The sequence below is a fragment of the Stomoxys calcitrans genome, chromosome 2 (assembly GCF_963082655.1).
Source record: "Stomoxys calcitrans chromosome 2, idStoCalc2.1, whole genome shotgun sequence".
NCBI lineage: Eukaryota > Metazoa > Arthropoda > Insecta > Diptera > Muscidae > Stomoxys > Stomoxys calcitrans.
Window position 1 is genome coordinate 15,592,691 of NC_081553.1, and position 12,615 is coordinate 15,605,305.

The 12,615-nt window shown below is 38.5% G+C and overlaps 2 protein-coding genes across 2 annotated transcripts; one reads left to right on the forward strand and one right to left on the reverse strand.

The window, feature by feature from the left end:
- Positions 1–900, forward strand: LOC106082207 (chymotrypsin-1). The gene has a single exon (XM_013244582.2). It carries the CDS (start codon positions 29–31, stop codon positions 890–892), a length of 864 nt encoding a protein of 287 aa, XP_013100036.2. The 5' UTR covers positions 1–28; the 3' UTR covers positions 893–900.
- A 10,291-nt stretch (positions 901–11,191) lies between these two features.
- On the reverse strand, positions 11,192–12,272 carry LOC106082206 (chymotrypsin-1). Its single transcript, XM_013244581.2, has one exon. The coding sequence runs from the start codon at positions 12,122–12,124 to the stop codon at positions 11,324–11,326; it is 801 nt and encodes a 266-aa protein (XP_013100035.1). The 5' UTR covers positions 12,125–12,272; the 3' UTR covers positions 11,192–11,323.
- Between the last annotated feature and the right edge of the window lie 343 nt (positions 12,273–12,615).

The following is a 12,615-nucleotide window of genomic DNA, read 5'->3' on the forward strand; positions in this document are numbered from 1 at the left end:
CGCTGTGGAAGAGAAAAGTTTCGAAATCATGAAAATCGCATTCATTGCCCTCGTGGTCTTGCTCGGAGTATCCGCCAGCAGAGCTGTGCGTCTGGTGGACACACCCAGCAACCAGAAGGGTGGAGCTCAGGGACGCGTGGTGGGAGGTGAAGTGGCCGAAGTGGGTTTTGCCAAATATCAAATTTCCCTGCAGGGCATGTATGGTGGCCACATGTGTGGTGGAGCCATTATTGCCGAACGTTGGGTCGTGACCGCAGCCCATTGTGTGGATGGCTTCAACCCCTCGTACCTACGTGTCATTAGTGGCACCAATGTCTACTTTAAACCTGGTGCCACCCACGAGGTTCAAGAATTTTGGATGCACTGCAACTATGATAATCCTGTGTATCACAATGACATTGCCATATTGCTACTCACCGAACCAATTGTCTTCAACGAGCTGACTCAGCCAATTCCTTTGGCAGTGACTCCTCTGCAAGATGATGATGACGTGATTCTAACTGGCTGGGGTGATAACGTGCTGTGGGGTGGAACTCCGGACAATTTGCACAAACTTAATACGAAATTTATGAGCTACAAGAAATGCAATGAAACTTATGTTGGTGCCTCAATGTTGGATGTTGGTCATATCTGCACCTTCACTCAAGTAGGCGAAGGTTCTTGCCATGGCGATTCCGGTGGTCCCTTGGTCAGTGATGGCTACTTGGTAGGCTTGGTTAACTGGGGCATGCCTTGTGCCGCTGGCTATCCGGATGCTTATGCCAACGTTTACTACTATCGTGATTGGATACGCAAGATAATGAGTGAAAATTGCCGTTCCTGCCAGTGTAGTGCCAGTAATTATCGAATGGCCAAAAATATGAGAAATGTGGCTAATGCACATAAGATGTAGAGATTTTGAATATCATTGTTAATACATTTTTAAAGCGCAAACATATTTGTTCTTTTATTCCAAAGGTTAGAGGCATTGAAGAACTTGTGTAAGTCGATGATATAAAATAAATCATTTGTATGGGTCATGCATGGGTCACCATGTGAAATCGAGTGTTAGAATAGGCCTTCAATGAACATAAGTAGTTTATAACAGTTACTGGCGGCTGAATCCCGATCCGATTTGCTCAGTATTTGGAAAAGGTGCTTCATTTGATTGCAACATACGATCAGGCAGATAACGAAGAGAAAGACACACGGACATGCTAGGTCAACATAAGATTTTATGACGATCAAGAATATATTGGGTTGCCCAAAAACTAGTTGCGGATTTTTTAAAAGAAAGTAAATGCGTTTTTAATAAAACTTAGAATAAACTTTAATCAAATATACTTTTTTTACACTGCAGTAACAGCCGATAACTGATAGAAGAAAGAATGCAATTACAGAGTCACATGCTGTGAAAAAATTTGTCAACGCCGACTATATGAAAAATCCGCAATTACTTTTTGGGCAACCCAATATATAACTCATATCGTCGGTTATGCAAACTTCCTAAGCTTACAGTTTCAAACTGTGTTTTCTGTTTTAGTTCTAAAAATATAATTTAATTTAATTTAATTTATTTTGTTTATTTATCTTTCGACGACCATAATTTTAGATTGTGAGAAATTGATAGCCTTCCAAAATAATGTGCACGCACAAATGTTTAATGTGAATAGAATGAAAGTTTTATTAAGACTAAAATGAGAAGACAAAATTCAAATATTCCTCGCAACAGAATACAAACACATCAAAGCAAAGGCTTCTATGTTACTTAAAAGCAAAGGCTACTATGTTACTTATAAGCAAAGGCTACTATGATGAATATAAACAAAGCATGCTATGGGCAAAGCCTACTATGTTAACATACATATGAGTATTTCAAAACGAGTTAAATCTATAAGTATTTATTTGCTATTTACAACACTTCCCCTCAAAAAATACTACATAGATTTAATTATTAATGTTAAATAAACCTAAATTTCTAATACATTTATCGTGATTTAACTTAGACAAACTCTTCGTTAAAACATCTGCTGGCATCTCTGTGGTTGGGAGATACTCAATTCTTATTATCTTTCCCTTGACGTTTTCTCTCACGAAATGGTGACGAACGTCCATATGTTTCGTTCTGTTGTGAAAAATTGGATTTTTGCTCAACAATCTTGCACCTTGATTGTCGTTGTGAATTGTTATGGTATCTTGTTGACCCATTACTTCTTTCAGAAACATGCGGAGATAAATTGCTTTTTTTGTTGAATCCGCAATTGACATGTATTCGGCTTCAGTACTTGACATTGCGACAGTTCTTTGCTTTCTGGATTCCCAACAAATAGCTGTATTTGCCAACTTGAATGCATAACCTGTATATGATCTTCGGTCATCAATATTTGAACCCCAATCTGCATCGGCAAATCCTATTAGTGGCTTCCCGGTCTTCTTGAATACTAAGCCGCAATTCTCAGTTCCTTTTAAATAGCGTAGTACCCGTTTCGCAGCTATCCAATGCTGTTTACCATAATTCGTGTTGTATTGACTTAAAACACTTACTGCATGTGCAATATCCGGTCTTGTTGACGTTGCGAGATACATTAGTGATCCAACTAGATTTTGGTATGGCAAATTTTTCACTTCAGCTTTCTCTTCTTCGGTTTTAGGGCACATGTCTTTGGATAGTTTTAAACTACTATTTAAAGGAGTACTAACTGGGTTGGAATTCATCATGTTGAATCTTTTCAGCACAGTCTGAACAAATTTCTTTTGTGACATTGTTATTTCTTTGGTTTCTGGATTTTGGCGAAATTCTATTCCCAAACACATGTTCAGTCTACCCAAGTCCTTCATTTCAAAAGATTTTGCTAATTCCGATTTCATATGAATCCATTTCCTTTCGCTATTGGTTGCAATTATCAAGTCGTCTACATAAATTGCTACAAGAGTGATGTCTTCCCCTTGCTTTGATATATAGACACACGGATCACAGTCCAATGGTTTCAAGTTCAGATTCCGAAGTTTCTCATCCAGTTTCTTGTACCACTGTCGGCCAGATTGCTTTAGACCATAAAGTGCTTTTCGTAACAAACACACTTTTTCACCTCTATACTCGTGCATTTCTTTCTCGCACAGAATATATGTGAGTTCTTCTGGCAGCTTCATGTAAATGGTCTCTTCGATTTCACCATTAAGATACGCCGTTACAAAATCAAGTTGGTATATGTCGAGCTTCAATTTTGCAGCTAAGGCCATTATTAAACGGATGGACCCAATTCTAGCAACGGGTGCGAATGTTTCGTTAAAATCCACACCTGGCATTTGAGTAAAACCTTTAGCTACCAGTCTAGCTTTATAGCGCTCAACATTTCCTTCTGCCGTGTACTTCTTTCTCAATACCCATTTGCAATCGACTACTTTCTGTCCTTTCGGGAGATCTACCACTGTCCAAGTTTTATTCTTTCGAAGTGCTTGATACTCACACTTCATGGCATTTTTCCAATTTGTGGCTTCCGGACCTCTCAATGCTTCTTCGGCGTTAATTGGTTCACTGTCGTCCATCATATTTGCAACATTTGTTTCTTGATTTTCATCTTCCGGTTCAGTTTCACAAACATCGTTGTAAATTTTCCGTGGCCTTCCCTTTTTCCCAGTAAGCAGCTTCTTCGGTCTTCCAGGACCTCTTTTCATTGCTTGTGGAGTATGAAATTCTTCATTATCATCATTGTTACTAGAAGAATTTTCTAGTTCAACATTTTCTTCCGTACTGGTTTCATCTTGGACTTTGATGATGTCATTCTGAATTGCTTCTACTGTTGGCACCATGTTTTCTGGAACTTCTGTTGGCTGGAATTCGACTGCTTCATGTTGTGGTAATTCGATATCAACGAAATCAGAGTAGTTATTTTCAGATCCATACGCATTCGCAAACCTTACGTCTCGAGAGCACACCATCTTACGGGTCTTTGGATCCCATAATCTATAAGCTTTCGATTTCGCAGAATATCCAATGAATATACATTTATTTGATTTCGATTCAAATTTGCCATGGCGTTTTGACTTTTCAAGCATATATGCTGTTGTACCAAACTTTTGAAAATAACTCACCACGGGTTTACGCCCAATCCACATTTGGAATGGTATTTCTCCATTTAAACTTCTTGATGGACATCTATTACGAATGTAATTTGCTGTGGATACAGCTTCTGCCCAGAAACTTGGAGCTAGGCCGGATTGTATCATCATACAACGGGCCATTTCCACCAGCGTTCGATTTTTCCGTTCGGCGATTCCATTTTGCTGAGGGGTGTATTCTACCGTAAATTCATGTTTAATACCTTCATTCTTTAAGTAATTCTGGAAACTGTTGTTCGTATATTCTGTGCCGTTGTCAGATCGAATGGCTTTTATCTTACGTCCAGTTCTTTTTTCAGCATAATTCTTAAATTCTTTGAATTTCTCTGCCACCTCGTTTTTCTTTTTCAGGAAATATATCTCGCACCATTTTGATTTATCGTCAATGAAAGTCAAAAAATATCTGCTTCCTGCAAACGAATTCACCCTCATCGGGCCACATACGTCGGTATGTATCAACTCCAGCAGTTCTGTTGATTTTGTCTCAGATCTGGGAAATGGTCTTTGAGTCTGCTTTCCCCTTACACATGTATCGCACATACCCAAATTTACATTAGTATTACAATTTATGCCAATTACCTTTTCCTTTCTGATGATTTCCTTCAAGTCATTTTCGTTAAGGTGACCAAAACGTTCATGCCATTCCAACAGATTATTTGCTTCAGCACTACGGCAATTTTCTTCGCATAATTCTTCGACGTAATATAAATTTTTGTCCCTTTTCGCTTTCATGTATTGCACATTCGTCTTTGGATCTATAACCACAGCTGCATTCTTCGAAAACTTTACTTCAAATCCATGGTCCGTCATTTTTGCCACGGACAACAAATTCGAACGTAAATCAGGAACATACAAGGTCTCTTCCAATCTTGCAGTGCAACCACCTTTGGACTTCATGATAACATTGCCGCTTCCTTCAATTCTCGTAGACTCGTTGTTGGCTAGATGTACGGAGCTATTTGTTGATTTATAAATTTTCGCAAATTTATCTTCGTCAGAGCACATATGTGATGATGCGCCCGAATCCAAACACCATTGGGTTCTCCCACTCCTTGCAAGCATCGCCACTTGAGCACTGTTGGATGATTCATGTTTCTTACCTTCTCCATTGGCATTCTTATTTCCATTCTTCCGCTTGCAATCTTTGGCCATGTGTCCAACTTTTCCACACGAATAACAGGAAAATTTAAACGTCTCACCTTTTGGCCTTGTACTTTCATTTTTCTTCTTCAAATTCTTCGCCGGTTTCTTCACAAACATTGCGTCTGTCTGCTCTTCGTTTTCGTTCCTTTTCCGGGCCTCGAATTCTTCCAGAAGTTTTACCTTTAACGTTTCTGGATCTGGCAGATTATTTTGAGTCTCAATGGCTATCCTGAATGTTTCATATTCATCCGGTATGCTGTACAAAAGCAAAATTGTCAGCAAGTCGTCGATAATATTCAGCTCCATTTCATTAATTTTGTCCACAATATCGAAAAACTTTCTTATGTGGTCCCTGACGTCCTCTCCATTCTTCATTTTCAACAAAATTAAAGATTTCAGCAACATTGCCTTACGAGCCGGACCTTTTGATTGATAAATTCCATGTAATTTATCCCAAACATCTTTGGATGTCTTGCAGTTTTTGATCTGCTTCAATTCCGCTGGAGCTATCGACAAAATCAAATCCGATTTTGCCTTGCTGTCCTCAGCTACCCATTCAGCTACTTTGTCTGCTGGTTCCGTTGGCTTCGGAAAACTTCCATCCACATATTTCCATGCATTATTCTTTATTAGCAATGCCTCAATCTGAATTTTCCACGTATCAAAATTGTCTTTTCCAAGAGGCTCGATTTTCACATTCGTATAACTCATTTTTGCACACTATTTAGTTTTTATCTTTTTAATTCGCGCAGCTGATGCGTTCTGGGCTCATAACCTGTGAGAAATTGATAGCCTTCCAAAATAATGTGCACGCACAAATGTTTAATGTGAATAGAATGAAAGTTTTATTAAGACTAAAATGAGAAGACAAAATTCAAATATTCCTCGCAACAGAATACAAACACATCAAAGCAAAGGCTTCTATGTTACTTAAAAGCAAAGGCTACTATGTTACTTATAAGCAAAGGCTACTATGATGAATATAAACAAAGCATGCTATGGGCAAAGCCTACTATGTTAACATACATATGAGTATTTCAAAACGAGTTAAATCTATAAGTATTTATTTGCTATTTACAACATAGATATCTTTTGCAATGCAAGACAGAAGCCACGGAATACCGCACACCAGCCATGGTAATTGCAGTTTTTAGCATAAATGGCTACTACACAATGTATGATGGGGTTGTTAGAAGGAGAAAAAAAGTTCGGCCGGGTCGAATCTTATATACCCTCCACCATGAAAATGTTGAACATTGTAGAAGCCATTGTGTAATATTTCAGTTCATTCGGATAAGAATTGCGCCTTGTAGGGGCTCAAGAAGCAAAATCGGGATATAGATTTATATGAGAGCTGTATCAAGCTATTGATCTATTCATACCATATTAGAAACGTATGTTGAAAGTCATGAAAGAAGCCGTTGTAAAAAATTTCTGCCAAATCGGATGAGAATTTCGCCCTCTAGAGGCGCAAGAAGCTATATCAGGTTATGTACCGATTTGCGCCATACTTAACGCAGTTATTAGAAGTCATAATCATAAAACTTTTCATGCAAAATTTCAGCCAAATCGGATGAGAATTGCGTGCTCTATGGACTCAAGAAGTCAAGATCCAAGATCGGTTTATATGACAGCTATACCAGATTATGAACCGATTTGCACCATACTTAACACAGTTGTGAAAAGTGATACAAAATTTCAGTCAAATCGGACGAGTATTGCGCCCTTTAGAGGCTCAAGAAGTCAAGACCCAAGATCGGTTTATATGGCAGCTATATCAAAACATGGACCGATATGGCCCATTTACAATCCCAACCGACCTACACTAATAGGAAGTATTTGTGCGAAATTTCAAACGGCTAGCTTTACTCCTTCAAAAGTTAGGTGCTTTCGACAGACAGACGGACGGACGGACATGGCTAGATCGACTTAAAATGGCATGACGATCAAGACTCTATATACTTTATGGGGTATCAGACGCATATTTCGAGGTGGTACAAACAGAATGACGAAATTAGTATACCCATAATCCTATGGTGGAGGGTATAATTAGGTAACAAATGTGCAATCTGGAGGCTCTAGAGTTGCGTTCTGGAGATCGGTTTATACGGGGCTATATCAGTTTATAAACGATTCAGACATACTTGCCACGAATGTTGGAGGTCATAGTAGAAGTCATTGTGCAGAATATCAGCCAAATTAGGTAAGAGTTGCGCACTGTAGCGCCCCAAGAAGTAAATTCAGGAGATCGCTTAATATCGGAGCTTTATCAGGTTATGGACCAATTCAAACCATATTTGCCACGAATGTTGGATGTCGTAGCTGCATTCCAATTGCAAAATGCCATATAAGGTAAGAATTCCGCCTTTCTGGGGCTAAAGAAATCAAATCCATGGATCGGTTTATATGGGAGCTATATCCAAACCTGAACCGATATGCAATCCCCAATGACCTACATCAATAAGAAGTATCGGTGAAAAATTTCAAGCAGCTAGCTTTACGCGTTCGACCGCTATCGTGATTTCGGCGGACGGATGGTGGGACGGACGCACGGAAATGCTTAAATCTACTCAAAATGCAGAGACGATCAAGAATATATATACTATATGGGATCACAGATCAATATTTCGGGGTGTTGTAAACGGAATGATTAGATAAGTACTCTCATAGAAAAAAGTCTGCTGAAAATAGCAAACATTGTCTGCTGACTTTTAGTAGTTAATTTTGCTGCTATTACAGCAGGCCTACTACTGAAAATTCTGTTGTTTGCTGAAAATGACTGCTGTTTTTTTACGAGGGATTCGTTAGAAGAAATAAAGCAAGTAAAAAGACGTAAAATTCGGCATGGCCGAATTTTGGATACCCTCGGGTATATATGTACCTCGGGTATATATGTAAACCACCTTTCGTCAAAATTCGGTGAAAAATGCATACCTTATGCCCCATAGCAGCTATATCGATATATGTTCCGATTTGTGTATAACAAAAAAAATCAACTTTTTAGTAGCTATATCTAAAAATAAAACGATCTAAACCATATACGACACGGATTTCGAAAAGCCTAATATAAGTCACTGTGGCAAATTTCAGTGAAATCGAATTATAAATGCAGCTTTTATGGGGCCAAGATGAGATATCGGTTTATATGACAGCTATATCCAAATCTGGACCGATATGGGCCAAGTTGCAGAAAAATATCAAAGAGCCTAACACAACTCACTGTCCCAAATTTCCGCGACATCGGACAATAAATGCGCCTTTTATGGCCCCAAAACCTTAAATCGAGAGATTGCTCTATATGGCAGCTATATCCAAATCTGAACAGATCTGAGCCAAATTGAAGATGATCGTCGAAGAGCCGAACTTAACTCACAGTCCCAAATTTCGGCGAATTGAACAATAAATGCGACTTTTATGGGCACAAAACGTTAAATCGGAGGATCGGTCTATATGGTAACTATATGTAAACCTTGATCGATCTAGGCCAAATTGCAGAAATATGTCGAAGGGCCTAATACAACTCACTGTCCCAAATTTCAGCAAAAGCGGATAATAAATGTGGCTTTTATGTACCTAAGACACCAAATCGGTTAATCGGTCGATATGACAGCTTTATCCAAATCTGGACCGATCTGGCCCAAATTAAAGGGGGATATCGAAGGGTCTAACACAACTCACTATCCCAAATTTCAGCAAAATCGGATATTTAATGTGGATTTTATGGGCCTAAGACCCTAAATCGACTGAACGAAGATATAGTCCGATATAGCCCATCTTCGAACTTAACCTGCTTATGGACAAAAACAAACAGTGTGCAAAGTTTCAACTCAATATTTTTTTTAAGACTGTAGCGTGACTTCAACAGACAGACGGACGGACATGGCTTGATCGTCTAAGACTTTTACGCGGATCAAGAATATATATACTTTATAGGGTCGGAAATGGATACTTCGATGTGTTGCAAATGGAATGACAAAATGAAAATACCCCCATCCTTCGGTGGTGGGTATAATAAGAGAGAAGAGTTTTGGGAAGAAAATGAGAAAAACGTTAGCGGTCACACACCTACCCTGCACAAACTGATACTATCCTTTTATTGCTGTTGTTGCCCACGCTATTTGTGAAAGAAGCTCATGTGTTCTGCGTTTTATGACATGGTAAAAGAGGTCTTCAATATTGAAAACAATACACAGCACACATGCGTCATAACCATTAATTGGGTATACATCACTTATGCGGCATTTCTTTGTTTAAAATACCTTTGCACTGTTGTTGTTCTGTTTTACAGGATAGATGGATTGTTGTTGTTGTGTTATAAGGCAAAATAGGTAGGAAGGGTAGGTAGTCCAAAAAAAGATTTAAGGAAGTTTCTTGAATGAAATATTGTCCAGTAGGCAAATGGAGTTCAATAGAGTGTCTCTCATGGGTAGATCAAAAAAAATGTTGACACAGCCAGGTTTTAGGATGTTCTTGATTGTGATGTGTGTCTCAGTGGCTGTTTACATTCGATAGGAATTATTCTTAAAATATCGATATAAGTAAAAATGACCTACAAAGCCAGTAGGCACAACAGTGGGGGCATTAGCAGAGCAATAAAATTGAAATTCATTTCAGCATTTTTTTCAATATTTCGGCAGATTTTTGTATTTAAAACATTTGTATTTCGTTAGTTGAAATAACAGAACGAAATGTTTGCTAGAAAAGCAGCACTATGTTGGTTCAGTGATAAAAGGGAATAAATGGGCCTTATGTGAGATCGGCCCTTTTCGACATCCGTGCCAAATATGTTCCAGAGATGTTTATATATGGATATAGCTGCCGATTTTTCGATTTAAAGTCTAAAGCTAACTACACGATTTCGCCGAAAACTGCCACAGTGATTTGCCCTGGAAGCCTCGACTTCCATATCGGTCTGTGGCCTAGGTTGGAATGTTTTTTAATGTAGCTGCCATACTAATCTCCCAATTTAAGGTCTAACGCTCAAAGACGACGCATTTGTTGTCCGATTTCGCTGAAATTTGTGCCATCCGTGCTAGAAAAATTCAGATTGGTCTATATTTGGATATAGTGTCACGTGTGTTTACCCATCTCCCGAAGTAAGGTGTATGGCCCATAAAATCCTTTTTTATTATCCGAATTCGATTTGATGCTGTGAGATGTGATAAACCCTACGACGTCATTAAAGTGGGGTGTGGTTCTGATCAGACCATTTTTGTATATAGCTGCCATATACACAGATCTCCCGATTTAAGGTTTTGCACCCATTAATTGCTTATTTATTACCTGATTTTGGTGAGTTCTTTGAATTGAATTCGACATTACTGGTGAATTTCATACAAATCGGCTCAGATTTAAATAAAGCTGTCAAAAATTTTGTACAACGTTTTCCCCGACGACTACCACATTATCTGAGAAGTATGCTCGAAATCGGTTCAGAATAAGATATAGCTCCCATATATATGTTCGTCAAATTTTAGGTAATTTACAATAATGTTGTTATTTGTGAACCGTAGTTATAACAGTTTGAGCATACTTGCTCAAAATTTGATACGGATTGTTTAATAACCCTTCCGAAAACATCCGCGAATTCCATCAACATTGGTTCAGAATTGGATATAGCTCCCACATTGTACTTTTATGGTAGGTGTAGGGTATTATACAGTCGGCACCGCCCGACTTTTGCCCTTCCTTACTGGTTTATTTACTATTTATTAATTTTTTGCCCGGCCGAGCTAAAGCTTTTTTTCTATAAAGTTTTTTTTTTAACTTTTCATTTTATTTTCAGTTTTTTTTTTATTTTAAATTTTGCGCCTTAATTCTCATTTAATAAGTATTTTTAATATCTTGCAATACAATATGCCGTTTTCCGATCAATGCAAATATATTTCATTAATATTTTATTAGTCGCCAAAATTGGTATCTCCCTTCTTCAGATTATAAACAAATCACATTTACCTCACCAGGAAATTTTAATTAGGCAAAACAGCGATAATTCATTGCTTCACAAAAACCAATTCTTTTTTTTATTACTTCAAGAGACATTGCGTTTTTCATTCATATCTTTCAATTTCCTTGATTAATTTCAACATTTACTGGTGCCACTCATTCTCTTGCGAATCCAATCCAAATAGTAGAGGGGACTAGCATGCACATCTGGGTATCCAATAGCACATGGGTAACCCCAATTGACCAAACCCACCAAAAACCCATTGCTTACCAGCGGACCACCGGAATCACCATGACAAGCGCCCTCTCCCGTCTTGGTGAAAGTACACATATGGCCCACATCCAAACTGGGATCGTAGTCCATATCCTGCTTGCATTTTTCATGTGGCACATATTTTAAGAGCACCTTTTTCAAACGATCTGGTGAATCGCCCCAGGCCTCCTCCGAGCCCCATCCGGTCAACAATACATCATCACCCTCAGTCATAGGCTTTGTGGGTAAGGCTACACTTTGGGTCTTCTCATTCATGATAATGCTAGAGTTCAGATGCAGAAGGGCTATGTCATTGTGCATGCCCGGATTATCGTAATTGCAGTGGGCATAAACTCTATCCACATAATAGAAAACACCAGGCACTTCAAGATTCTGACTGCCTGTCATGACCAGAATATCATCGGCATCCTTGTAGGCCACACAATGGGCTGCCGTCAGCACCCAGTCTTTGTCAATAATAGCACCGCCACAGAAATGGCCCCAAAAGCCTTGCAAAGACACTTGATAGGGAGCCAAGCCCTCTTCGGCTGTGGAACCACCAACTACACGAACATCCTGCTTTACTTTGCCGCTAAAAGGCCGAATGCGCTTTGCCTTGGTCGTTGAGATGGCCACCAACGCCAACAGCAACAAGGGAAGTACACCCTTGCGAAGGAACTGCATGTCTAGAATAGCTTGTTACAATTGTATCAACCACGGGTAAGTCTCAATCGTTTTAAGTGGTTCGAAGAGGTTTTTTTTTGATTTATTTGCGAAACCATTGCGATAAAAAATTCCATGGCAAAGATTTGATAAAAGATAGCAATGAATTTGACCATTGGCGTACATAAAATAAACCAATTAGTTGGACGCTTAATTGGCCCATAACATTTATGAGTTTTAGTTTAGTTAGTTGGTGCTTTTGATATCGATTGGTAAAAAAAATCATTCCTAAGCAACCTCTGCTGTTTTAAAAATAATTAGAAATGGTTTCTTGCTGATAGAAAATATTTTTATTAGAATTTATATTTTATGAACTGAAATGAAATGCATGACTGACAAATCAGAGATAAGCGGACACAAACGCTGAATATAGAGTTTTCGTATTTTTTAGAAATGCAGAAATGGCATCATTCTTTGAGAAAATTTCGAAAAAATTTTGTGATTTGAAAATT